The 27,919-nt window shown below is 43.1% G+C and overlaps 1 protein-coding gene across 1 annotated transcript; it reads right to left on the reverse strand.

Moving 5' to 3' along the window:
• Window positions 1-1,535: 1,535 nt before the first annotated feature.
• On the reverse strand, window positions 1,536-27,877 carry LOC142949779 (protein jagged-1a-like). Its single transcript, XM_076091604.1, has 26 exons — window positions 27,526-27,877; window positions 25,180-25,482; window positions 17,450-17,507; window positions 14,381-14,638; window positions 13,964-14,024; window positions 13,226-13,356; window positions 12,890-13,009; window positions 12,413-12,526; window positions 12,204-12,317; window positions 11,269-11,382; window positions 10,883-10,929; window positions 9,666-9,839; window positions 8,826-8,976; window positions 8,016-8,180; window positions 7,734-7,847; window positions 7,511-7,624; window positions 7,306-7,419; window positions 7,101-7,217; window positions 6,422-6,449; window positions 5,941-6,026; window positions 5,660-5,773; window positions 5,352-5,461; window positions 4,629-4,736; window positions 4,349-4,480; window positions 3,778-3,925; window positions 1,536-3,237 (listed from the first exon to the last, which is right to left on the reverse strand). The coding sequence occupies exons 1-26, from the start codon at window positions 27,601-27,603 to the stop codon at window positions 2,699-2,701; spliced, it is 3,612 nt and encodes a 1,203-aa protein (XP_075947719.1). The 5' UTR covers window positions 27,604-27,877; the 3' UTR covers window positions 1,536-2,698.
• Between the last annotated feature and the right edge of the window lie 42 nt (window positions 27,878-27,919).

A 27,919-nucleotide genomic window follows, 5' to 3' on the forward strand; every position in this document is an offset into this window, starting at 1 on the left:
GATTTAGATTTTTTTTTTTTTTCTCAGAAGTGTAGAAAGACAGAGACAGTCTGAGTGGAAGTTGTGGTCTGGACCATAATGGCGGGTCGAGGGGGGGGGGGGGGGGGAGGAGGAGGGAAGATTGGCATCACGTAGTAACTCAGAGTATGAAAACACACGACGGCCACAAAGCGCTCCGAATGAGCGGCCGCATGAAACCCGGCTCTGATCCACTGACGGTGACTGTCTTTGCTTATCGGCGTCTGATTTAGATTCCCATCAGCCTCTTGTGTTGACGATCACGAAGCTTGCAGAACTTCAGAAGAATGCACATAAACACAGTTGAAACGCAGTCTTCCGCTCCGAGTCCACCACACTGGAACAGTTTGGAGGAGCAGGGTTGTGGTTCCCCTCGCTCCGTTTGTTCCGATGAAAGTTCGGGCATCGCGGCAGAAATTCCTGCAGGAAAAGCAATTATTGAAAATGTCTCATGTTGTTTATTTGTAAGGGACAGTCTGTTGTGCTGCGGGCGGATCTTTATAAACGCTCTCACATGTCTGCAGAGGGACAGTGCGTGATGGACATGAAGACCAGAAGATGGATGAACGGAGACAAAGTGACTTCTGTTCTCCGCCGCCGATAAACACCTCGATGAGGCGAGATGTCTGTCTGGGTCAAAAGAGCAACGAACTGAAGCCTTCACCCACATCAACCAAACACATGCACGAAATTATGGATGAGACTCTTTTCAATAGGGAATCCAAATGTCTGGAAGGATGTGTTGTTACAGTGCTACAGTGAAATACTGTGTTTGTGTGTGTTTGATCAGGCAGATTTCAATAAGACGAGTATCAAGTTTGGGTAAAAAGCATTTGATCAAATCTAAATCCTCTGTCGAATATGCTTCTTTGATCAGAACACTGAGAAGAGTTTTTTAGTTTAGCTTCCAACCTTTTTAAAGTAAAGTTGTGAAATGATGAAAAATAACTTCAGCAAAAAAGACTCAGATTGAGTTCAGACCAACATTATGATGAAAGTCTTACCGACGACCTGAAACGAGCAGAAGACAACGCTGGATTAAATATGTATCCGACACGTTCAAATATCAGCTTTAGTTGTTATTTTTCACAACTTTATCCAAATTTCACTAATTATAATATAGTTAGTCATATAAATGTCATTAAAAAGTCATATAGTATGTAATGAAAATGTTATAAAAACGTCATAGTACGACATAAAATAGTCAGTATATATACACACACATTATAAAACATATATATAAAAAGACGTCCTTAAAGTCATAAAATAATCATGGTGTATATGTCCTTAAAATGACGTAAAAGTCATAACATTTAGTTATAGTTTAGTACGTCATTAAATGGCACGACCATCGTTTCTGTCAAACTGGCCGGATCAAATGAAGTTATTGGTTCTTTCTGAGATACTTCACAATACTTAAGAACATCTAACTTTCCCCAAAAAAGAACAACTCATTGTTACCAGTAACAAACTGATTTTTATTTCTCAAGGTCCAAAAAAAACACTTGAGTGAAATGTACGTGAAACACATTTTATTTATTCTTCCATCATAAAGTAAAGAGGCCGACGACTGAAATCAAACACGGTTTCACAGCCCGACTTTGTCTTCCAATCACAATCACCGACAGGCAACATGTCACAATGTTCTCGTTGAACTCTCTTCAGGTACTTCCTTAAAAAGGTTCCCTGTGGAGGAGACTTCAAGTTTTCACTTTACAAGAAACCTCCACAGGGCTCCTTTAAATTACGCAGGTTTGATCGTTCAGATTGTTACAAACACGACCCAAATTCTGTTCTTCATTTTTGTTTGTTTTTTACACTGTACAAAATGTACAAATACCAAAAAAGAAAAGAAAGAAGCTGCATCCCTTGAAGAATTTCTTTTCAGTAGCAAAAGCAAAATGTCTGCCACCATGTTGGTTTGTGTAAAAAGACCCCCCACCCACCGACATGTTGAACTCTCAACAGAACATCATGGCAAACATACCAACAGATCACATCCAACAGACAATGTACAAAACATTTGAGGCACAAAAATGCCCAAATCCAAAAGGCAAAAAAAATAAACTATTCTTCAAGAGCACTTTTGGCGTTAAAAATCTATATAAAACAAAATCCATCAAGAAATTGTAAGCTTACAAACCTTTGACTCAGAACAATACTCATAAATTAAACAAAAGGAATATCTTAAGGCTCTTGACGATTAAGTTAATAAATCAAATATACACAATGATTAATAAAAAAATATTTACATATCTATACAGAAACATTCTACGTGGACAATTCTTCATATTGACTCAAATCCCCCCCCCACCCCACCCCCAAAAAAAGCAAAATAAATATATTTTTCTCCCACATTGGTCGGGTGCAACAAGGCGAACAGCACATTCAAATACAAAACTCATTCTGGAATCAAAGATACTTTTCGTGCACGTCGGTCTTTTCAGAAACGAACCGCTCCTGCACGTCCAATTTCTGTCCTTAACGAAGACGTCCACAAAACCGGAGATCCAGCCAACCGCAGTGGGCCGATCGGGCCAGCGTCATAAATTAAATGTCAAAAAATGAAACGTCAAAAAATGAAACGCCAAAAGTCCATTTTGAAACAAAAGAAGAAGAACACCAAAAAAAGACAAGTAACCAAAAGTCGGTGTGTCGGATCTCTGTGGACCCCCGTTGGTTATACAATATACTCCATCCTGTTTACGCTCTGTGACTGCAGCTGCCTGTTGTCCTGTTTGCTAGTCCAGTGTGGGGGTTTGCCTGCCGTATGGTGGGGGGGGCGTTCCCCCCAGTCCACCAGCGAGTACGCCGGCGTTGCCCGAGGGAACCTCGCCTTCTGCAGCCTCTTGTCCATCTCGTCCTCCTCCGATTGGCTTCCAGTGTCCGACTTCCTGATCTTGGCATTGACGGCGTTCTTGTCGTCGCAGAGGTGGTGATGGAGCAGCAGGTGGTGCTGCTGCTGGTTCGGTGTGTTTTTCACGATGGGGTTCTTGATGTGGTTGAGCTGCTCGCGGGCGGCGTTGACACTGTTGTGGAGGGCGTTGTTGTCCTCTGCAACCGGTGCCAAAGAAGACGCCGCCGCTGCCGTCTGGGTGCTGACCCCGGCGTGGGCGCTCCGCTTCCTTCGCCTCCTCACGAACCACAGCAACATCAAGACGATCGCCAACGCCCAGACAACAACCACAGCGGAAACCAGAAGGGGCACGAGGAGGTCTGCTGGACGAATAAAGGAACGGAGGTCAGTGAACAACTCACACAACGGACTAAAAACTCAACAAAAAAATATAAATCTTTCAGTCACTTTAAGTGTAAAGTAACAGTCTGACTTTTTGGGAATTTTTTTGCCGCTTTAGCCAACGTCAGATAAAAAGATGGATATCGGTTTCATCACTGTGCGTCTAGTACAGAAATACGCATGTCTAGCCTACGTAGCTCTATCCCTTTTTAGTCAAAATAAACTGCACTTAACATCATTCATTCCGACCGAAAACACGCAGATGCAGTTTGACCAATTAAATAGACTAGACTTTTTCCAGTGCCATCAACCACATCACATGTGCTTAGCATAAGTGTGGAACTTTGGTAGATAGAGCGAGATTCAAACCGTTCAAGAATCGTATTTGGCGTCAAAAAAAAAAGCCAGTGAGTGCTCCTTATTTTGTCAAACTACAATTCCCAAAGTCGAGAATGACGTTTCACGCTCAAATGCACAAGAGAGTTGTAAAACGTTGATGTCCTCTCCATTTAGTGGCTCACCGTTGGGGTTGTGGCTCTGCCTCCTCTGGATCCGGACCTCTGCGATGGCGCTGATGACGGTGCTGTTGGCGCTCTTCTTGCTGACCAGATCCATGATCCTGTCTGTGATTTCCTTGACGAAGGTTTCCGTCCTCTGGTCCTCCGTCGACTGAAATAATCAGCAGGAAATACTCCCGTGATAGTTTATCTGTGACATTTCAGTCTAAATAAATGCTTGCGTTGGTACCCTCTAATCACCAATTCATGCAACACAATAAGTCATGAAAGCTTTTCCATTCCAAAAAAGATCTGGCACACTGGATGCATTTTATTTTTCTGGCTGCAGAAACAGCGGTTTGGAACAGTTTAACAAATCTTAAGCTTTTAGCGACAGTGTTGTGCTCTTATCTCCGAATTCTGACCTCTTTTCCATTTTATAATCCCAGACTTTTGCTAAATGTGAGCTTGATCTACTGGAAATGGTAGCAACTTATTACCCGATCCCATCAGCTGATGGCTGCTTTAAAATCTTTACACTACAGAGTTTTGTTCTACGTTTCCAACAACTTTTTTCAGACCACACGTGACTCACGATGGCTACGTGGATCTCCTTGTTGGTGCTGAGCGACGGCTCGCAGGTCATGGAGACGGAGGAGTCGGAGGACAGATTCTTGACGACGTAGAGGCTCTTGAGCTCACGACAGACCTGCTCCACCGTCACACCCTGTAACACCACACCAGAGGGAATCCATCAGCGTCCACAGCATGAAGGTGTGGCGCAATTGTACCCGATATGAAAACACCCCGAGGAGACAGTTTCTACTAATGGAACCAAGTCGTTTTGTGTTTGGAAGGAGGAAAACCAAACTGACCATTGCCGTGATGTCCTTGTTGAAGGTAAAGGTGACGTTGGCGCAGCTGCTTTCTGAGTGACACCTGGCTGTGGGCGGGGCCCGGTGGGCTGGGCTCATGCACTCCGCCTAATACACAATACATTGTCTGTTCATCATCATCACAAACCAACAACTACAGAACAGTGTTTACAATAGATCCGCCTCTACCAATCCTGCATAATGACGACTGTTGACACTTTAAGTCAATTTGACTGTTTGTTCTTTGCCTCCATCCATTAAGCCAATAACATCACTACTATCTTCAGATGCATCATGTTGTTGTTCACACTGTATAATTGTGTTAAAGTAGTTCAAACTTAACTCATAAATGTGTTGTTTACATTTAGCATGCTTTTGCTAAACAACTAAATAAAACTGGGTACGGCTTGGAAACGATATTATAATAACTATTAATGCACTGCAAAAAAATCTTCCAACTATAGATTTAGTGTACAATCGAGTACTAAAATCTTTAAAAAAATTTAAAAAATGAAATCTAAATGATAAAAGAACAGTGTAAACAGTAACTTCATAATCGTTGCCAGTGTTTTGGTACATTTTGTAAAAAGAAAATAAGTTTAATGAAATCTTAAGTAAAGAGGTAAAAATGAAACACCAAAGTACGGTTTACATTTTTTTACTACCTTGTGATTTGCAAAGTGCCTTCATCATTTCAAGTGTTGATTGTAAAAGTAGTTTTACCTTCGAGCAGACGATCCTCCCGTTGAGACAGCGGCACTTGTTGCAGCCTTCGTCCCATCTGCTTCCGTCCAGAGCCAGCAGCCCTCCGACCACACAGGGCCTCCCCGACGCTGCAGCACAAAGTTTACCGTCAGCATCAACTCTGACTGACACGTCTCAGTGCACAGGTGTCCCGACATCAGAGGAGTTCATCAGTAACAGCGATTTACATCCGCTTTAAGATTCACATGATGGTGAAGATAACGTCTGTTGTTGCAGTACTAGGTATACAAACGGAATAAAGTACATAAACTGTCTGCAGGTTTTACCTTCTTGGCAGCGAGGGCCGGTTCTCCCTGCTGGACAGATGCAACGGAAAGTGTTGATTTCATCCACACAGGTGGAGCCGAAGGAGCAGGGAGACGACTGGCACTCATTGACATCTAAAAGAGACGAGTGACAAGTTGTTATTTACCGCCCACTGAAATATGAATTACATTTCTTTGTCTCGTCCGAGAGCTAAATGAAAAGACAGAATGGGAATAATAAAAGAGCAGCAGATGAGTGGAGGGAGAGATGGAGAGAGAGAAGGTTAAAGGTCAACACTCACTGATCCTGCAGTCTGGGCCGGCGAACCCCGCAGCGCATTCACATCGATACCAGTTGTCTCCATCGACACAGGTACCACTGTTGTAACTGCAGGACAGAGATGATGGGTTTATTATTATTATTAGGGGGGGGGGGGGGGGAGAATAAACAACCTGAGCTGGAGCCCTCATACCGAATTTTCTTTACACTTTTTACAATTACTTTTTATAATATACTATATTGACATTTTTATGATTTAATATGGCATACTGTGTTATGACATATTTCAACATACTATACTTTTTTGACATCGTCATAAAAATGTAAAAAAATCATTAAAAATCCATAGAATTCTATGTTGTACAAAATGTCACAGCATAGTACGCCATAAAAAAAAAAGTCATAAAATGTCCTAGTATAGAATATAAAAGAAAGTAGTAAAAGAAGGATATCGTGACGTATATATTAAATGTAATATGTACATCAGTGTGTGTTGAACTCACCAGGGATTAGGACTGCAGTCGTTGGCATCTGGAAAATAAAGAAAGAAAATCTTCACTCACCGTGTTCGTCACATCACACACGTCTAAATCTCTCCAGTCCGACTCTGGACTATGAAATGAAATATCTTGAGTCACATTAGCAGCGTAGCTCTGACGGGGCAACACTTTTACTCAACATCTATTGTACGGATTGCAATTAAAGTTTAGAAACAGAGATTCATGGTCGCCAGAGGATGGCTCCTTTTCTAAAAGCTACACATCTGGTTTTCTAAACAACAACATGAAACTAATGTCCCATCAGCCTCGCAGCTATTTAAAGACTTAAAATAATAGTTTGCTTCAATGTGTTGCACATACTTGTACATACCTTTCTAATATTATTTTTTTGTGCACATACTTCATTTTAAAACGTAGACATTTAGCATGTTAACGCTAACATTTGTGACATGCTGAATCTAATTAACATGCATATGGTTAGCATTTTAACATGCTAAATGTTAGCACATTAACACGCCGTCCTCTTAAAACGAAAAGGTCCACGATGTCAATATGAAATGCATCACATGTAGCGTATAACGCGACACTCACAAATCATGTCTTCACACGGAATGTGAACCCTTAAAATTAGACCCTTGATTGACATTATGCGGACTAGAGCAGTGGATGTGCAGTGACTCACTGTGGCTGCAGGTGGCGCCCTCCCAGCCCTCCTTACAGACGCAGCTGAAAGAGTCTCCGCCCACCACACAGGTTCCTCCGTTCTCGCAGGGACTCGGCAGACAGCTGCTGTTCTTCGCTGTAGACACAAAGACGACAGACGTTTTTCGCCGAAACATGAAGACGCTTAAAAAAAAAGAACAAAACAGCGTCATGTCACTGCTGACCGATGTTACAGGTGGCGCCCTCCCAGCCAGCAGCACACAGACACTTGAAGGCGTCTCCTTCGTCATAGCAGGTTCCTCCGTTGTTACAGGTCGCCTCGTCGCACTGACTCTCCCCTGGGAATAAAAACAGCGAGTCAGAAATTTGAACCAACATCTGGAACAACTGGAGGGCCAGCATTCACACGGCAGTTTTATGTTTTCTCACTTGAGTGGCAGGTCTTCCCCTTCCAGCCGTTGCTACACTCGCAGTAGAAATCGTTGACCAGGTCTCGACAGACGCCGCGGTTCCGACAAGGTGCGGAGCTGCAGTCGTCGATGTCTGCGCGACAAATAACAAAAATAATCGGAACACATCCAATATGGCCGCTCAATGCCGCCTCTTCCTGCTACAGCTGCGAGGATGAAGAGGGAGGAAGAGGAGGACTCACTGTTCTGGCAGGTAGGTCCGTCCCAGCCGTCAGCGCAGATACACTGATACTGACTGACTTTATCGATACAGGTTCCTCCATTCAGACAGGGGGCGCTCTCACAGTCATTTATGTCTGACAGGAAGAGGGAAGAGAAACAATAATGTATTATATTTCTTTTTTATCATCAATTTAGTTTTTATAGAACCCTGAAGTTAATAAAAAAACATCTAATTGGAAAAAAAAAAAAAGTTATTGCTCGAGAGATTATTAAAAACACATAATACTCATTTATGTACTCACTCTCGTGGCAGTATGTCCCGGTGAATCCCTCCTCACACTCGCAGCTGAACTGTCCGCCGGCGTGGCTGCGACACCGCCCGTGGGGGCCACACACGTTGGACGAAATCAAACGCACCCCGCCCGGCGTGCTATTGGACGCCACCGCCACCGTGCAGCTATCAATCACTGTGGGAAGAACGAGACACATGCTAATTTACTTTCTCACCACATCTGGATGTTCAGATTAATTCTACTCCATATTTGTACGGTAAATATTAGACTAAAACCAGCAGCCAGTTAGCTTAGCTTAGTAGAAACATTGGGAAACAGCTAGCCTGGCTCTGTCTAACAAAATCTACACGTTACATCCTATTTGTTTGAAAACTACAACTTCTAAAACATTTCTCTGTATTTTCTGTTTGACTTCATGCTCTAGCGTTCCTTCAAGACTAATTTTAATTGAAGCTCGGAAGCAACCCGGACTACTTTTTGGCTGCAACCATTAACTTACTGGAGTATCTTGCTTCAGCTGGTCAGATCAATCTGCTGGGAAGCTTGTGAATTTCCCCCCATTGATCAATAAAGTTTTATCTTAATCTATAATAATACGTCATCATTTGTTTGTTAATTATATTTTGCGTTAATAATCCGAGTCTGCAATGTCTCTTAAATTATCAAATAAATGTAGTGGAGTAGAAAGTAGCAGAATATGCAAACACTAACGTAAAGTACAAGTAGCTGAGAATTGTACTCGAGTAAAGAACTTGAGTAAATGTACGCAGACAACAAAGCCGGGCATGGATAACGAGAGAATGTGGGGTGGACGTGAACCTTTGCAGGGCGTCGTGCGGCAGTGGTCCTTCAGGTGAGAGCAGTTCTTGCCCTCGAAGTCGTCGGGACATTTACAGAAGTATTCCGCCGCGAGGTTGAAACACTGGCCGCCGTTTTGACACGGACTGTGGAGGCAGTAATCGATATCCAGCTGTGGACAGAGAGAACAATTCAGCCTCCAGCTGGGAAAAAAACGACGCTCGGCATTACACAACAATAATAATTTGTTCAATAGCCAACACATTAATATTACACAATAACAGCACTGTACACAGTATTTTCTTGTGTTCCCTCTTTAAGAGCCAAGTTGGAATTATGTCACTTGTTATTTATGGCATCTCCTAATTAAAAGCAGTATTTATAAGTCGAGTATATCAAGAAAACAGCATGTGTGTCAGGCATACTTTGGACTCTTTTCAGCTGTTCAGAGTGTTAACCAGCCAGACAAAGACGTGGTGTAAAGTTACAGCAATTATCTATAATTATAATATTGAATATAAATCGAATTGAATAGAGGAAATGAAGAGGAAGAGGACCAGCTGAGCCACATAAAAGAACAATGTAGAGTTTAAAATCAGGTCACAGCAGGAATTAACACAAATAAACAGGCAAATACTGGTCCTGATGGATTCAAATTATATTTTTTAGAGTTCTTGATCAAAGACTAATTATTATATTTTAGTGGATGTATAGTTGGATAATAAAACGGCGTATTACGACTGTTTTAGATAAAAAAATATTTAAACAAACCAGGTGTGTTTGCAGAAATAAACGTCCTGCTTCCCATTTGCAGAAATAAACGTCCTGCTTCCCGTTTCCATTAACCGCATCTTAGCTCACCTGACAGCGACTTCCAGAGAAGCCGGGTGGACACAGGCAGTGGAAGCCGTGAACTGCGTCGTGGCATCGGCCGCCGTTGAGGCACGGCCCGCTGGCGCACTCGTCCACGTCTTTCTCGCAGCGTTCGCCGGCGAAACCCAGAGCGCACACACACTTATAACTGTTCACCAGGTCCTGAAGGAGAAAAGTTCTGTTATATTAATATATATTTATATTTCCAAATCACGCACCAGTTTTTAGTGACTATATTTAGTAATTCTTATGATATTTCAGTATTTAGTCTTGTTAACACCTTTTGCTAGTTTTAGCTAGCTAGCTGTTACTGTACCGTGAGGGATGTGTGATTGAGTTTGCTAATCGAGTTGTTTTAATTAGTGTATGTACATTCATTTTTAATTGTATAACATTTCTTTTATAAATTAGTTGTTCATGTTAAGCTCCAAGTTTACACACAGCCCACATTGTCAGCTCAAATTTTCACTTTCCACATAGTTGACTTGCTAGCTTACTACGAGCTTTCTGTTGTTATCGTCTTGTTTTCGCTGCTTTGACTGTCAAAGCACTTTGTGAACTCTATTTATATAGCACCTTTAAAAACAAAGTTATTATTATTATTACTACAAACTATATGGCACAATTCACACTGTATGTATTAGCTTCTAGCTCTTAGCCAAACTAAGCAGCATGTTCAGGGAGGTCAGAATACTACAGAACTACTTTTTAACCAAATGAGTCTTTAAAGTTTTAAAATCTGCACACACATATTTACACTCGTACTCAGTAATAGTTTGTATTTAAGATTCTGTTTCACCCAAAAGCACTGAACCATAAATACTGTAAATCAAACTGGGCTGTGTATGCTGACCATGCACACTGTCAGATAATGCTGCTAATGTAATCTGGCCCCCATCAGTAAACAATAAACCATTGTGTGATGAAGAATGGCAGAAAGAAAAAAAGGAGCAATCAGCATTTGAAAAGAACGAGGACAGACTGTTTATCTTCTGTTGGGAAATGAAAACGTTTGGAGAAATCTGATCTGCTGTTGTCATGGACACAAGCACAAATACAGTCGTGTCTCTGTCCTGCATGCATGGCTCAGCATATTTGCTGTTTATAGCTGTGGTGTGTGTGTGTGTGTGTGTGTGTGTGTGTGTGTGTGTGTGTGTGTGTGTGTGTTCTCCAACTAGGAAGCGTGTGAATCCTCTGATGCTCACCTTGCATGTCGCTCCGTTCTGACACTGATCTCGACAGTCGTTGATATCTGCAGAAAAAAAAATAAAAAATAAAGTTTTTAAATGAGATTTTATAAAAAGCATACACACAAAACAGTTTTCCTGCGGATACGCTGTTTGTTTAGGAATTTAAAGCTAAACTGTAAGTGAATGACGGAGTTTCGAGGATGATTGTTTTGCTAAAACAGTCTATTATTTAACATTGCAGCCTCATGTGACAGTTGATCAAACTGAGTTTCAAAACAAAAGCTTCTAAACAAATAAAGATTATAGTTATTGCTGCTGCCGGTTGACTGTTCTGGCATCACGACTGCCTCGTCCCATCTGCTCCTCACTACACATTATGATTGTTGTCGCGTCTTACTCACTGGTGTCACAGTTCTGGCCCGTCCAACCTGGGACGCACTCGCAGAAGTATCCTCCAATCAGATTTCGGCAGGAGTTGGCGTTGGCGCAGGGGTCGTCGTCGCACTCGTTGGCATCTGAAACGAAACAACAAACAGCAGAATAAACAGGTTAGAGGGAGAAAGCAGGAGTTTACAGATGATTTCTTTTATATGTTGCTTCTTTGCTCAATGTTGTAAAAGTTTTTAACTATTTCAAAAAAGCACTTTGTAACCTTTGTTTTTGAAAAGTGCTGTATAAATAAAGTTAATTGCTTTTATTATTGTTATTATTTGTAATATTATTTTAACAATTGGCCTATCCTGTAAATGTCACAGCGGCTTCTTTTTCAGTAAAAGTTATTTCAGCTTAAAATGCCGCTTCATTAGCTTTCATTGTTTAACAAGTCAATGAACAACAGAGGAAGCAGATGTCAAAGGTCGGGAGGAGGAACAGGAACAGATGGAACAAACAGTGTTAAAGGGTGCTTTGAGTCTGGCCTTCAAGTCGGTCAGCAGGAGGACGGTCTGAAAGCAGTGGAAGCGTCTAAAATCATTCAGCAGTGGACTTCAAAATCGAGGGCTGGCAGACCAAACTAACTAGCCACAGTTAAAGGTTGAGGAGCATGTGGCTGCTGGTCGGCGGAGGATTAGCGCTGCGGTGGGGCGATCCGTAGCGCTAATCCTCCAAACCACAACTATTCCTCCCCGAGATCATCCTGGTTCTCAGTGAGAGGAGCTGAAGGATGGCGCTCCGACCTGACGGACTGAAAACGCCCCGAGGAAAAACTGATCCCCACGAATGGAAGAGATGAATCATAACTTAAACAAAGTTTTCCTAAACAGCCTCAAACCTCCACCACAAATTTGGAAAAAGAGCACAGCAACAGTTCTGGCTCTGGAGTTAGAGGAGGACCCACCGATGAGGCAGGTCTTTCCGGTCCACTGAGGCGGACAGGTACACTTGAAACCGTTCACCAGGTCCTGACAGGTTCCTCCATGACTGCAGGGGTTCAGCAGACACTCGTCCACATCTGAGACGGAGAGAAAGTCCAAAAGCAGTTCATGAAGCTGCACCGGAGGTTTCAAAGAGGATCTGATAAATGATGAAGGTTTCAGCGGGGCTTACTGTTGGAGCAGGAGGGTCCGGTCCACCCTGGGGCACAGCGGCACTCGAAACCCTGACTGGTTTCCACACAGCTTCCTCCACTCAGACAGGGGCTGGACAGACAGGCGTGGTCCGCTGAGACAGACGGATACATGTTTTCAGTCAGATCAGAGCTCAAATAAAAACAGCCACAAATGAAGGATTCTGTTTTCACTACTTTTATTTACTCACGTTATTTGGACTCAATGTGCATACAAGTAATATATAGTGTAGCAAAAATCAAGAAACATAAATATAGAATAGTTAAATATAGCTGGTTTAAAATCTAACTGGATTTATGGACATAAATCCAAAAAGACAGATAATCAGAGACACCACGTCATTTTAATCCTGTTGTAAGTAAACATGAAGTTCTGATAACACTTCACAGGAAGGGTTGAAAAGTCTTCATAGTGCCTTGCTGCTGGTAGGGGGAATTGAACCACGGACTCCCCTCACCTCTTTGACAGTTGACCCCCGAGAAGCCATCGGGACAGGAGCAGTGGTATTTGTCTGGTCCCGTGTTGCTGCAGGTTCCTCCGTTCAGACACGGCTGCAGCGTCGCACACGTGTTCAGATCTGCAGCGTAAAGTTGCGACATTCATATTTAATTCTCTGGATAATTAGCTGCAGAGGTTCACAAAATAAAATGTACTTTTAATCTGTGTGTTCAAGTCGGCGGAAGATACTCATGTTCCTTCTAATATGCAAAGAAAACCCTTGTGTGAGAAAACACTTAAAGCTGATGGAGACAGTTCTCTAATAACGTGTGTGTGTGTGTGTGTGTGTGTGTACCTTTGTCACACAGCTGTCCTCCATAGTTGGTGTCACAGAGACACTGCCAGGGCTCCACACAGCTGCCGTAAACACAGCCGGGATGAGGGATGCAGTGATCACAATACTCCCCCTGCCAGCCATACAGACACCTGAGAGACACACACACACACACACACACAAAACAATAAAAATGGGCGCAGTTGCAATTATTAGATAAAAAAAAAAGACAGAATACTATGAAAAATGTTGTTAAATTGTGACCCAATACATGTATTGTAAAATTACATACATTTTGGAAACACTACAGGTAAATAGGAAAAACAAAAAAAGAAGATGTCTTTTGACATTTTAAGTTTAAATATGCAAATGAGGCATTATCTAACTAACTTTTTAACAGATACACAAAGTAGTAAAATAAACACCTAAATGTGTATTTTGGAGGTTTCTTTTCACTGGTGTGAAAGAAGACATGTTATAGAAGCAGAATCTCAAAATTGACCAGAGGCATTAAAAACCAGGTGTCTCCCCTTAAAATAAAAAAATATATACAACATGAATGAAATAAAGTAAAATCAACTCCTGAAACAGTTGCTGAAAAGCTGCAAGAGCTTAATTCGATTCCAGTTGAGGACTTTTGTCTCATGTCATACCTCCCTGTCCCTCCTATGTTACATGTCTCCGTCTCTACGGTCACTATCAAATACAGACAAGACAGAAAAGCCGCGGTGCTCATGTTGTGTGTGTGCTGGTTCTCACTTGCACTCTCCAGGAACTTTACAGGATCCGTGTTCTGTGCTGCAGCCCTGTCTGCACATCGCTGTAGAAGGACGGAAAGGAAAAAATATGTGGGCAAAATGCGGGTCACGGCTGTCTCTAGTTTTCCCACAAGCACTTGAACGCACCAGCAGAGAAGCGTCCCGGCTGCATTGCTACAGTAAAGTACCTTTGACGCCGCAGTTAAAGTGGCTAGACGTCGACTGTGAAGCATCATCTCATCATAGTTTTGATATGACATTGAAAGTGTATTTTAATATAAATGCAGGAAACAAATCTCTGCCTGGAAGTCAGGAGAATCAATTAAAAACTGCTCCGACATGATTTATAACAACGTTATATGAAATGGGCTAGAACAGTAGAGTTCCCATGCATCAATAAAACCCACAGAGAACTCACCAGTGTTGCAGTCCAGACCGGACCAGCCCTCCAGGCACGTCTTGTTGCCATTGTGGTCGCACTCATAGTGGCCGAAGAAGTCGTCTCGCGGGCGGCAGAACTTGTTGCAGCCGAAGCCGTAGTAGTGCTCGTCGCAGCTGAGGCGGACCTGGAAGTGGAACTGGGCCACGGGGCCGTTGTGCTTCAGGCTCTGCCACTGCCGGCTCGGGTTGATCATCCCCGAGTGGACGGCCTTCTCAATCGTCGCCCCGCCAGCGCCTGTAGACACAACGGTTTAGATCAGTCAGACAGGAAACACAGAGATGCACACGAGACTGTCTATAAGAAGTGGACGTGGACACTATGACTCTGCTTTATTCTAAGATAAAGTAGTAAAGGATGTACTCTTTTTAGGCAACGATGGAAATACACAAAACAAAATGTTCACAATAATTTCAAATAGCCTAAAGTGACATTTTCAAACGGCTTGTTAACTTAAGAGTCAGTTTATTACATAGAAGATGAAGAAAACCAGCAAATATTGACACTTGATTGAACAAACGATGAATCGCCTCATGATTATAGGCCATTAGTCTTTGAGCCTCGTCCTCAGCAGCTGGACAAACACAGTACAGTAACAGTACTCTGCTGGAGCGTTCGTGAGGACAGCGGTAGTTGTAGCTGCAGAAGGAGGCGGGCTGCTGTAATATTCCAGAGAGTTTGAAAATGCTGAGCTGCTCTGTGGTATTTCACCAGCGGGGTGGAAAGTGTGGTCGGGCCGAGGTGACTGCGTCTGTTTAAACGACGGGCGACTGGACTCAAAGAGCTGAAAAGAGACTCCAGAAACCTCGGAGCAGGTAACACCATCGGCCTGGAAGCAAACTGTGACACTTCACATCACGATGGGGAATAAAAGAAACAAACAAAAAAAAAAAAAGTGATGAAAATGGCACGGGGGTAGCAGATTTGAAAAATAGGTACCCTCGAAAGAGGCTGGATCCGCTCCGTCTAGAATATTTGAGCAAATATTCAAACCTGGCACTTCATCGCTGAATACCGGCCGAGCTGTCGAGCAAACGCTCGCCTGAGAGCTGCAACTCCGAAAACTGGCCCGAAGAAAAACCTCTTGATGAGTTTGGGTTTACTTCCTTCTTTGTTACTGAAGCATGTATATACTGACTTCAACCTTTTTGTGTGTGAGCTACAGAGACGATATAGAAATATACTTGTCCCAATACTGAATGAAATGAAATCTTTGATTGAAGCAAACTGCTGGTTTGTTTTCCGTATGTTGTCTCTTTGACGTGTCTTCTATGTTTTTTTTTAAGTCTGTCGTTATTGTATTATTTTTATGTGGTACTTTTACGCTGCCATCTTGACCAGGACCCCTTTGTAGAAGAGATTCAAACGGTGAAGGTTAAATGAATAAATAGACGGTAGTAGAGCGATGATGCCACTGAAAGACGTTTTAATTGTAGATTTGTTGAGCTTTTGGTCTCCACCAACTCCTCGGGTTAATATGAGTCTCTTTAGCTGCTAAATGCTTCACTATGTTCACTAACTGTGTCGGAGCAGGTAGTGCACAGAGAGGGTTCTCCTGCTGCACGGTAACAGAACGATACAGGTGTCCACTAAAGACCATGTGTCGGAGGCACTTAGCTTGTTGATGCTAAACTGAGAGGGTCAATATTTGTTCTGTCCTCATTTGGCTTGACAGCAGTTTCAGTTGTGTTTGCCTGCTGAAGGTTTCTGAACAAAAAACAACAACATCAGAGTATCATAGTATCTACGGCTGGGCGAACATCAAATAACGCAGTATTCCTGAGCAAATACCTTGATATCAAAATTGCCACGGTATTGTGTACACAATGGGATTGTTAATACATAATCCTCAGTAGTGAGGATATAAAGACTAAGCGGGTAAAGGGCACTAATAGAACAGTTCAGAAGTTCAGAAGATTACATCAGTTGACTGTAATGTGACCTTCCTAAACCAGGAAGAGACAACACTCATATTACGATGTCAAAAATCCAAGACGATATCAAGTCTCACGTCAAGATGTTGATGAATATTAATATATTTCCCAGCCCTAATAGTATCTATCGATTTGTCTTTACTTGACTAACAGACTGCTCATTTCTGGTTCCACTTTTGGAGTAAAACTGGCTGCAGTGAAGCCCACCTGGGCCGAGGTCAGCCGACTTCACACCGGGCCTATAATGGCTCCCTGAGGGACGCCAAATACAGCACCGAGCCAACACTCTCGCTCCGACCGCCTCGCTGACCGCTGGGTGATAAACAGACGCTCAAACTAAGGTTGCCAGCTTCGCCTCTCCTCACACACTCTTTACAACCAGTTTCCTGAATGGGACTCATCCAGGGCATGTAAACACCTCCATAAGCTGCTGTAGTAAGAAGGGGGGGGGGGGGGGGGGTTAGCGCTGCAATAAACAAGAGAGGGAACTCCAGAAGTCTGCAAGGGGTTGAAAAACAGGTTAAAAAAGTGAAAGGATATGCCTGGACAATGTCTTTATGTCATCTAATGTCGTCTGTGTCTCGTATTTAATTGAACATGAACTGACAAGTTTGTTGACATGTATATTTTTGTCATAATTCAGAGTGAATGATGAAACATTTTGAGCTCAGAAAAAGATTTTTGCAAACAATTTAACTCGCACACAAATGTTCATATTTCTTTCTTTTTAAAAACTTCTTTCTTTGGCTTTTTCGTGTTTGCTGAACAGTCGACAGTGAAAGGCAGACGTGTAATAAGGAGAGAGAGAGAGGGTTGTGACATCCTGGAAACAAATTGAACAGGACGTAAAAAATAATAGAATATTAAAATCTTGCCTGTAATTTCATAGATGATATTAAGTCGCCATCCCATATCAAATCTACATTTGGACTTTCCTAGAGTTTCTTCAAGCATTTTGAATAAAGAAACTGAAGCAGATTCGCAGTCGGTTAGTTTTCACACAGACGTGGCGTCTTTATGGATTGGAGGCCTGTGCAGCACTGAGCTCTCAGGTCAAAGGTCGTGTTCATGTCAGTAAGAGGAGAAGATGAAGCGAGGCGATGAAGATACTCACTGCCGGAGGACGAGTCGTTGTTGAAGTCCAAGGCTTCCACGATCAACGTGTACGACCTCTGCACACAAAGACAGAGAGGAAAAGAATCAATGGAAACGTTCAGAACTAATCAATGAAACAATATATCAAGTGACAATAACAATCAGCTTCTGTTTGTTTTTATAAAATGGACATTTTAGATACTTAAACTTATTACTTAAACAGTGTAATGCCATGAAAGGATGAAATATGTCCAACACCAGCAGAAAACCGTACAGCTGGATATTGGTACTGATCTCCTAAATGGCTTATAGTCCAAAAACTTTAATGGAATTTGATTATTTTAGACTGAGTTACATCATAAATCCCAATAGTAAACAAATGTGCTACACTTAGAATTTATGGTGGGAAATGTGCACTTTATACAATTTCTTTAAGTGCACATATTAATTGTAAAAACATCTCACTGTTATTAAGATTGTGGAATAAAATAGACAAACAGGGGAAATTAAAAATGTACAAATGATGTAAATGCAACATTCACACAACATCTCGTGCAGATGCAGACAAGCACACGTAGTGAGAATAGGAACAGATAAAGATCGGTCTCTGGAGAATCAAAGTTGGGCGTCTCAACTTTAAGGAGCATTGACAGATCAAATGAAGACTTCAATGAGAAACACTGCAAACAAAATTCACAGGAGTCACTGAAACACCCTGAAGCCTCTAAATAGAGAGACACAGTGCGTGTGTGTGTCCCATTATTTCAGCTCCACTTTGAAACCCTTTGTCTCTCTTAAGGCCACTGTCGCTCTCACCGCTATCGAATGACAAACGTACCAGAGCCTGCCAGAGAGAGAGTGTGTGTGTGTGTGTGTGTGTGTGTGTGTGTGTGTGTGTGTGTGTGTGTGTTTTAAGGCTTGGAGGTTTCTCTCTCTCTCTCTCTCTCTCTCTCTCTCTCTCCAACATTCACACCATCCAAATTTGGAGCTCGACGTCAACAAGACACCAAAATAAGAGCAGGGAACCACAAAGACTGAAGAGTGTGTGTTTGTGGGCTCCTTTACAAGACCTTCTGGAGTTTTAACGATGGAGAGCGAGGACCATTTTGCCTGGTCCTCATTTCTTCCATGGGTTGTTTGGGGGTAAAGACCTGGTTTGAATGTTAGATTTAGGTGCAGGTTAGGAAAATGAATGGGTCCTCACGTATAGAAGAACATTCTTGTGTGTTTGTGATTTGCAGGTTGCAGACTCTTTGCATTTGTTAAAAGGACCAAACCATTGTTTTTACAGGGGGGGGGGGGGGGGACTGAATAGAACATAGTGTCATGGCTGTGTGTTAAAACAGGGTAGACGCTTCAAATGAATCTTCTGTTAAAACTACAGTAAAAATGGAAACTTGTACCAACCAATTACATAAACTCCAGTATGCCAGTTTGTTCCAGGCTGTTTTCTCTTTTCCTCTAAAAGCTGGAACAAAATCACAGTCACTACATATCAGTGACCTGCTAATATCAATCCCGTGTGAAGAGAGAGCTCAGCACCCGACCGCCACAAACACTGGAAACACCAGAAACCTGGTGACTTGATGGGTTTCTGGTTTGTTGCCTCATTGATGTTAAATCTGACCCTCTGATACAAAATAAACGTGCTTTAAATGTGCCTGAACTTCAACCTCGGTGGTCCCACATCATCCTGTCCACACTCGTCAAACCCTGCGCATGTTGGCGTAGATCCACAGCAGCTAGATAAACTCTCTCCCACCAACACTGCAGGAAACCACAGTCGGTCCATGTCGTTTACAGATTAGCGGTTAGCTCGGGCTGTGATGTCGGGTTATCGAGCGCCTCAGAGCAGCGGACAGGATTATTGGACCATAATGAGCCATAACAAACCAAACACGGGGGATTTGTTCATGTCTTACATGTTTTCCCCGTCTTCTACAGCGTGAGTCACGCCACACAAAACAGTGTTTCCCACACATGGTGAGCAAGTTCCACGCGTCCCGACTGAATATATTGTACTTTGTTAAAGGATAAATCCACAACTTTAATCTTAAGTAGTTTTTTTAATTGTTTCTATCAATAACAACAATAACATTCTTATCTGAGATCTTGAAACATCACTCTAAAAAAAAGTCTGGTGGGTCTGAAACACTAGGGGTCAGACACAAACCAACTGTTATCCAGATCATCATAAACCACTTTGTCTGGAGGTCAAACTGAAAGTGAGCTTTCATTCCTATGAAAGTTGCTCTGGAGCACATGAAGCAGAAAAAAAAAAAAAAGTTGACTTCCGAGTATAAAATTAAGCAGGTCTTCCGCATCCATGGACCCGTAGAGCGTGTGCACTGGCGTTTCCTTTAACCCCGCCCCCCAGTTCAGCCTTGTTTACCTAAAAAAATAAATAAAAATAAAAAAAATCAGTCGCTGAGTTACAGACATCTCTTTCCCAATGCAAGTCTATGGGAAACAGTCTTTTGTGCCCAATGGCGTTTTGTAACGGACCGGAGAGATTTGGCCACTATGTCAAATTTTGTGATGCCATTGGGCCCCGAGTAGACTTCAAGACAAACAAGGTTTTTTTGTTGTAATTTTGACCTGCTGGGCTTCCGTCTACTTTGATGGTTACGAATGCAAGCAGGGCTAAAGTGTGACTCAGCATTTTCTGCAGCAGGTATGAGAATACAATGAGTTGGATTTCTCCAGTTAAAGACCAGAATCAAAATATGCAAGTAAGTCAAACTCAGACAACAATTCAGCTTGAGCATGTCAAGATACATATTTGAAGTTTTCCTAACTTTCACCAAAACGTATCACAGAATACCTCATCATTTTACGACGGGTTACTGACTGGCAGCTGAAAATTAAAGCTGGTTTCAACATATTTTCTTTTCTTACCGACAAGAATCTAAAACAACAATCTAAAAGCAGAATCAAGGAAATCTTATTGCGTAAAATAAATTCCTGATTGCTCGTCAACGGTTCCACACAGAGCGTGACGTCTCCGGTGAACCACAGAGCTGTTTACCCCGACGCCACATAACTGTCGCTAATGCAGAACCGAGCTAATGTGCCGAAGCTGTGACTGAAAACCCTCTGAGCAGCTCTTGCAACATCCTTGCGTCACCCCTCTGGCTGAAACAGGATCTGGGCGTCGGGGCAGATGCCTCCTGACCCCGCAGGAAAAGTGAAGCGCGTTGCCCACCAAACACACTGGGTGGCACCTAAAAACATTTTAGCAGCTAATTCGATTTCTAGATGAGAGCAGGGACAAGAACCAGACAGCCGGGTTACCTGCCAACAGGTTCCGCTTACTTCCTGCCAACAGGTTCCGCTTACTTCCTGCCAAAACATCTAGCAGCAGGCCGTTGGGGATTTCCCATCACTCCCCCTCTCTCTGTAATTGTTTGATTGAGGAGGTGGAACTGCTTTCTCTGGCTACGGGCTCAGTGTGGGAAAATAGTTTGTTAGCAGGCAGAGCCAGGCGACATGTGGAGGCAGGTCCTGGGCAGGGAGGAGGAGGAGAGCTCCGAACTCACTCAGCGAAACAAAAAGATCTTCCTCGGTTTACGTTTTGTTTGGCGGCCTCGTCCATGCCGACCGGCAACACGGTGAGAAGAAGACGCAGGTCAGGCATCGCTGGTTCTCACAGTCAGAATCCCTGAGGAGACGCTGAAGCTGCAACTAACAATTAGTGTCGGAAAATCTCTTACACCTGATATCCATCCTCTACACTTTCCTAGAGCCCATAGGGCCCATCTTCAAGTAGAGTTGTTTTTGTCCAACCAACAGTCTAGAACAATAAAAACATTCAGTTTAACATGATATTAAATTTTAAATATTAAACCCATTGGTTTGTTGACGATTTTGCCGTCGCCATATTGGATTACGGCCGTCGCCATGTTTTTTTTTTTTTTTTTACAACCGATGAACAGAAGTGACCATATTTGGAATGCGGATGATGACGTAGAGATGCCGTATACGTCTCTGGTAGTGGCAGCGACCTGTCAATCCCAGTAAGCCCCGCGCTAAGGAATACTCTGCTTTATGGTCTATTTGACTCTAAATGGACCATAATTTACTAAATGAACATCATGCTGTATTGAAGAAGACTTGAAACTAGAGATTGAGATCATAAACTCATGTTTACAATGTTTACTGAGGGAATAAATCAAGAGAGAAGTAGAGTCATTTTCTCATAGACTTCTATACAATCAGACATCTTTTTGTAACGGGAGGAGTCGCCCCCTGCTGGTCAGTAGAGATAATGCAAGTTTTAAGGCACTTCCTTATCGGCTTCAATAAAGCAGAAAACTTCACAATAGAGAAGCTGCAATCCGTGTTAATGACTATTAATTGACTGTTAATTATCTAGAAACGCTGTGACAAGAGTATGTGGATAAAACATTAAGTTGTTTGAATTTGACCAATTTAGCAACTGGCTACTTAGCTAGCTAGTTGCTAATTCCATGCTTTCATGCTACAGAGGCACATGGGAGAAGTTTACCGTAGTTCTTTAGCCATAAAAGGGTTTATCTTAACCCAAACCATGATATTTCCTGAACCTAACCAAGCAGGTCTGTTGCCTAAACCTAAGGAGATTCCTGACAGAAAGGCAAACTTCTCCCATGTTCATAAAAAAAAAAGCACATTTTCAAAATTTCCATTCATGAGAGCGGTTACCTTTTAAATTAACTCATCCTAAAGGCTAATGCTAATCCCTAGCTGACTATTGTTATGATTATGGTTGGGTCAGAGTACTGTCAAGGGGCCGTTATGGTGACAGAATACAGTGTTAAACTCTTACAAACATTTGTAAAGTTGAGTTTACGTGCAAGACTGGGACATGTGTATGCTAGCGATTAGCGTAGGTGATTCACAGGGTAATTAAGGGTAATGTTTACTCTTCACTAATACTCTAATTATTCACTATCATTGGCTTCTTATTCGCTTGTTAAAACAAGTAATGTACTGTTGACAAAGGTACATCCTCGCTGTGTGGTGATGCAGATTAGCCGGTGGATTGTAGTTTTTGGGACAGCTGATTAGCTGTAATGAGTTTGATGGTTTGATGTCATATGGGAACGACTGGGACAGAGGAAAAGAAAGTGAGGGTGGGAAGGAAGGAAGGAAGGAAGGAAGGGATAAGAAAAAGATCAAGGAGTGACTGGACGCTTCCAGCGTCTGTCAGCAGTGGGACTCATGAGAAATTTCCATGTTTGGTCGACTCGTGGAGCCACATCTGGACTCCTCTGAGCCTGGCACATTCAAAAAATGTCTTTGTAAAAATCGTACTTAATTGTGTCCGTTACAAGAACAACAGCCTATCACATGGCTGCTGTCACCTTTTGGGTTGGCCTTTTAAGATGAAACCAAAAGGCCAACCTCTGAATGTTGATAAAAGGTGTCAAAAGACAAAATGAGAAATTAAAAATCTCCATTTATCTTTTTACTCAGTAGCTGATCTGTAAAGCAATGTGTATATATTATTTTAAATTAGGTTTATGACTTAATCTGATGATAATTATTCATAGCAGATCATCTGTTTTCAGTTTAACAGACGAAAACATTCAGACTGTTGGGCAACCAGTCATCCATCCAGATCAGCCCTGCATGGATGACTGGTTTCTGTGTGTGTGCCTGTGTGTGTGTGTGCGCGTGTGTGTGTGTGTTTTCGGGGTGGTCTGGTGAAGACAACATCATTTGTTCCAACACAAACCCCGGCAGGATTAACTACCAGTGAACTGAGTCAGAGCACAAATATCTCACCACCTTCTGGTCAGATTATCCTGAAACTTGCTGTGAATATTCATCGTCCCCAGAGGATGAAGCCCGGTCATTTTGGTGACCTCATGACCTTTCCTCTAGCGCCATCATCAGGGCAAAAGGTAACATGTCACATCCTCTGTATCAGCTTGTGCACAAAATCAAAAAGATCAGAAATGTCTTGATCTCCATCCGTCCTGCTCCTCAGAGGATATACTCCTTTAGATTAGCATGACCCCATGAAGTTTGCCCTAGTGCCGCCCTCAGGACACACTTTACAGTGTTAGGATTGAATCTTGCATAAACTGTAAAGCCACTGGTGGATTGAAATGAAGAATTTAAAGAGCTTATGTATTTGCGCCAGGAGGTGTTGCTTCAACTCCCCGTGGGTCAACACGAGTTGCACCACAAACTTTTCTCTGGTTGAGGTTTTCCTCCACCATCTACTCACTGACGGTGGATATATTGTTCCACCAGCCGCCCCCAATCCCAACCCCTCTGCTCCCGGCATTGTCCCATAAGCCCCGGCTGCAGCCCGGCTACGGCCGTGCCCATTGTTCCCATAGTCCTCTGCTCATTTAAACCGAAGAAAAAGCACAGAAGGAAAGAAAAGGGATGAAGATGGAAAAACACATCAGAGAGGATGAGACACCGAAACAAAAAGGTGGAAAAATACAACACAGCAGGAGGGAAAGGATTTTAAAAAACACAAGCGCTGTGAGAGATAAAAAAAAAAGAAAGAGGAGGAGGGTGGACGAACCAACGGTGGGGTCTCGGGTGAAATGCTGCAGGTTTGGCACGACTTTACACATCACAGCTCCAATAAACACGACTGATGCACACAGAGAAGCTGTTTGGGTCGGTCCTGCCAGTTTAGATTGAAAAACAAAAAGGCAACAACAAAAAAAACCTCATCCTGCACAGACGACCACGACGGCGGCTTCATTCAACATGCCAGTTACCCGGGTCAACAGCAGGAATGTCCTGCAGCCAGCCGAGCAGAGCCGGCAACAACGGCCCTTTATCCCCCCCCCCCCCCCCCCCCCCCGCTGAGAGGTCAGGGGAGATAACTACCACAACAACGCACGAAAGAGAGAAAGAACAAACACCCGGGGGCCTCGGCCCGCCGGTGTCTTCTCCTGCCCGGAGCAGTTTGTCCTCAGTTGTAGTTCCAGGCATGGAGGAAACCACAGCAGCCGCCGCCGAGCACATGAAACCTCAGCCAGCGTCTGCTGAGCATCACAGGGATCTGGACTCAAACCAGATCAACCCCGAAGACGATCGGAGCGAGAAGCCCACCAGCTCCAGATCTGCTGCTTCGCTCCCACCGGGAAAAACAAACAGCTGATAGAAAGAAAAAAAAAAAAAAAAAAAAAAAAACTCTGGAGGAGCTCATAATTCTATCAGTCCAACCCGGCAGATTGATGACTTAACCAGCAAACACTATTAGAGAGCCTGAAATAAAGTGTGCGGTTTTATTACATGAATGTATAGTGATGTGGCTGGATTACTGGGAATGCCAGATTGGTAAGTAAATTAAAGTAACATATTTCTCTTCCTCCCTGTCTGCCGTCTGTCTTGTACCGTGATAGTGTTGCATTGTATATTCGAGAGATAACTTTTTGTTTTGGGGGAGAAATAAAGTGAAAACTGTTCATCCTGAATCCATGGAACAAAACTGTCAACTATAAAGCGCATCGTTTGAAACCAGTCCCGTCAGATGAAGCTAAAATATCTAAAGTTACAGTTCTGTTTTACTAATGAGGAGACAACTACATCAAGAGACTGAATGAACACCGGAAACAGACAACATCCCCTGTCTGAGAACACCAGACCACATCCTAGTGTTGGTTCAGTTCTGGTCAGAAGAGCTGAACATCTGGCTGAAGAAGCAACACAAACTCGAACACAACCAAAAAAAAAACCTCCTCAGACACAAAAACACGACATCAATGAGACAAACTGTAGAACTTTTGAACTCACCGGCCACGCGAAGCTGAACGGCAGCACGATCCTGGCGCTGGCGCTCTTGGCGTTGCGTAAAGAAAAGGTATTCCCACCGAGCACGGGCGTGGAGGCGGTGCCGAAGCTGCAGGGCCCGGCCGAGGACACCTTCAGCTGGTACTCCTTCAGGCACACCCGGAAGTAGGTGTCGCATTCGTCCGCCGTGCACCGCCGATCCGGGGCGTCCCGGGGTGCGTCACAGCAGGCGCCGGTCTGCAGCTGCCCGTTCACGTTCTGCATCGACAAGATCTGGAGCTCAAAGTGTCCCGAGGCCGAAGAAACCTGCAGAGAGGGTCGACAGGTGAGCTCACGGCAGGTAGAGGACGAAATGAAAACAAACGAGATTCACCACCAACAAGACTCTGCTGTGGAGGTCTTTACAGGTCCTCTTGGATCCGAGACCAGGACCCCACCCGGGACCAAGTTGGGTCAAATCAGGTCTGTGTGTCTAACACGAAAAATAGTGTTCTCTCGACCAGATTTTCAGGTCTAACTATCAGAACCGGGTTTTGACTGTCCTCGGGCCCCCGTTGAATTCGTGCACACATCAGGTTCAGGCAAGTTCCTGATTAAGTCTAAAACTTTGGACCTGTGAAGACGCCTACTCTGCAGATGTGTTCAAAATGCAACATTTGATGATGGAACTCTAAGAGCATTTAACATCTTGACCTGGGATTGTTTTTTTAATCCCTCCTGAAGCAGCGATTAAGAGCAAACATACTCGCAAGAGACACAAAAAGAACGGTCAAAGTGGCAGCTTTCAAGATATCCTCACTAGATCCTTCATTTCCCATAATGCAACTCAACCGCATCGATTGTTAAGACTTCCCCTCCCTGGTGAACCTCCATGCTTTTCAAACTGTGGTAGATTTGTTGTCTTGAAGCCCGAGGTGAGGCGACCCAGATGACATCACTGTGACATCATCAGGGGAGATTTTGTCACACCTGATAAAAACTCCTCCAGACATAAAACTGTTAAGATGGGCCCGAGCGCTGCTCAACATGACAAGTAAACTAAACGTCACGCGAAAAATCTGTGGATTTCATTTCAGCCATATGACCTCTTAGTTGGAAACTTTGCGATCTCAACTAAATGTTAAAATAAAGTCGTGTAAGTTTCAACAAAGTTTGGACAAAACAACATGAATCTGTAAAGAAAGCAGGCAAGAAGATGAAGCTGAAACTATCAACTGATGCATTAATAAGGTGATTGACAGGACGTTTCTCAGCAACAATCTGTTATAAAGCAAAGCGTCAAATGTTTTCTGACTGCAGCGTCTTCAAAGTGAAGATTTGCTGCTTTTCTCTGTCGTATCATAGATCTCAACCTGGATGCTTTTTCTTGACAACCTTCCAACGACAGCTACATGTTTCGTCCTGTAAATGTGCAAAGATCAAATATAAACCGACGAGGAGACCGTTTAACTTCAGAAAACCAAGAGAAGAGTGGGAGCACGCCGTCCTTGGGTTAGTGTGGTGTCACAGGGTTCAGTAGGAAACACTGAGCTCTGGTTCTTTACGACTTCAGAGCTCCCTGCAGGATCTCCTACACTCACAGCTCGCGTTGAAGACTGATGAGAGAAGCAAAAGAATGATTCTGATAAAACACAAACATTGCCAATGCAAGTCCAAAGATTGCTTTCAGCCGACAGTTTGTCAAAACACAGTCCATGTGATCCAAAGGTGACCGAAATCCCACCGACTTTATATCCTTATGGAGCAAAAGTCTTATTAAACAAATACGCATTATTGCACACAGCTGTAAATATGAAGCAATGATCCTTTAAGTTCCCCAATAACAAATGTAAACCCCCGATGTCAGAGCAGACTGAGGAGCAAAAGCATCGTGTGGTTTGTAAACCATCAATATATTTATTTTTAACCTTAAAAGTCACTTTTTCAAGCACAACTCACATTTAAGTGACTTAATGTTTTTTTTAAAATATTATTTAGGTTAATTAACAATGCGTGTTTTGTGCAAAATGACATCATCACTCCTCAACTCTGACATTGTGGAAATCCAAAGAAAGTTCTCAAAAATGGTGATTTGTCACTTTACTCCTTAACATTTAAATAACTTAATTCAGCTGTTCCGTCTCTTAAAAGTGACGCATTTCATCATACGACCAATAGGAACAACTTGAGAAAGTAGAAAATCAAAAGTTGAAAATTAAAGGTTTCAGCTCACTTTTACTCGACAAAACTTTTGGCAAACTTTGTGGAAAGTAACTTCTGATTCATAAAGACGTCAGACGATAAATCACCATCATTCTCTCCAGAAGAGACAGATTTGACAACACAAATATCAGCGGGAGTCTGGTGTACCTGTATGCGGGCGGAGAGCAGCAGGAGCTGCAGGCTGACGGCAGCGGGGAGGAGGACGGAGCTCAGTGTGAGGGTCATGCCGGCGGTTAGCTGCTGCCAAACGGCTGTCGGGGGCTCAGGGGTAGTCGGTGCGACCCTCCGCTCCGGGTGTTTATCCCTCCGGATGGGACATGCACAGCGTTTCCTCCAGGAAAGATCGCCACAAAGTCCTGACAGAAAAAATAAAAAGATCCGTTCTGCGTGCTTCCTGAACGGGAACCTTTTGTCTGCTATTGTCCTGCTTTTCTTCTATCACAGCTCCGACCGACCGCAGGTTGCGACACCATCCGACTGACTGCAGCCGAAGCGCGGACAGCACTTTGGTAGACACCGGAGGAGGCTGGGTAATATCCAC

Source organism: Anarhichas minor, unplaced genomic scaffold (genome assembly GCF_050575085.1).
Source record: "Anarhichas minor isolate MPS153535 unplaced genomic scaffold, ASM5057508v1 ptg000014l, whole genome shotgun sequence".
In the NCBI taxonomy this organism is placed as follows: Eukaryota; Metazoa; Chordata; class Actinopteri; order Perciformes; family Anarhichadidae; genus Anarhichas; species Anarhichas minor.

Coding starts and splice junctions, on each gene's coding strand:
- LOC142949779 (XM_076091604.1), bottom strand. CDS start 27,603: ATGACCCTCACACTGAGCTCCGTCCTCCTCCCCGCTGCCGTCAGCCTG. Junction 10,930..11,268: donor GGGCCAGAACTGTGACACCA/GTGAGTAAGACG, acceptor TTTTTTCTGCAG/ATATCAACGACTGTCGAGAT. Junction 7,420..7,510: donor GGGGAAGACCTGCCACTCAA/GTGAGAAAACAT, acceptor TTTTATTCCCAG/GGGAGAGTCAGTGCGACGAG.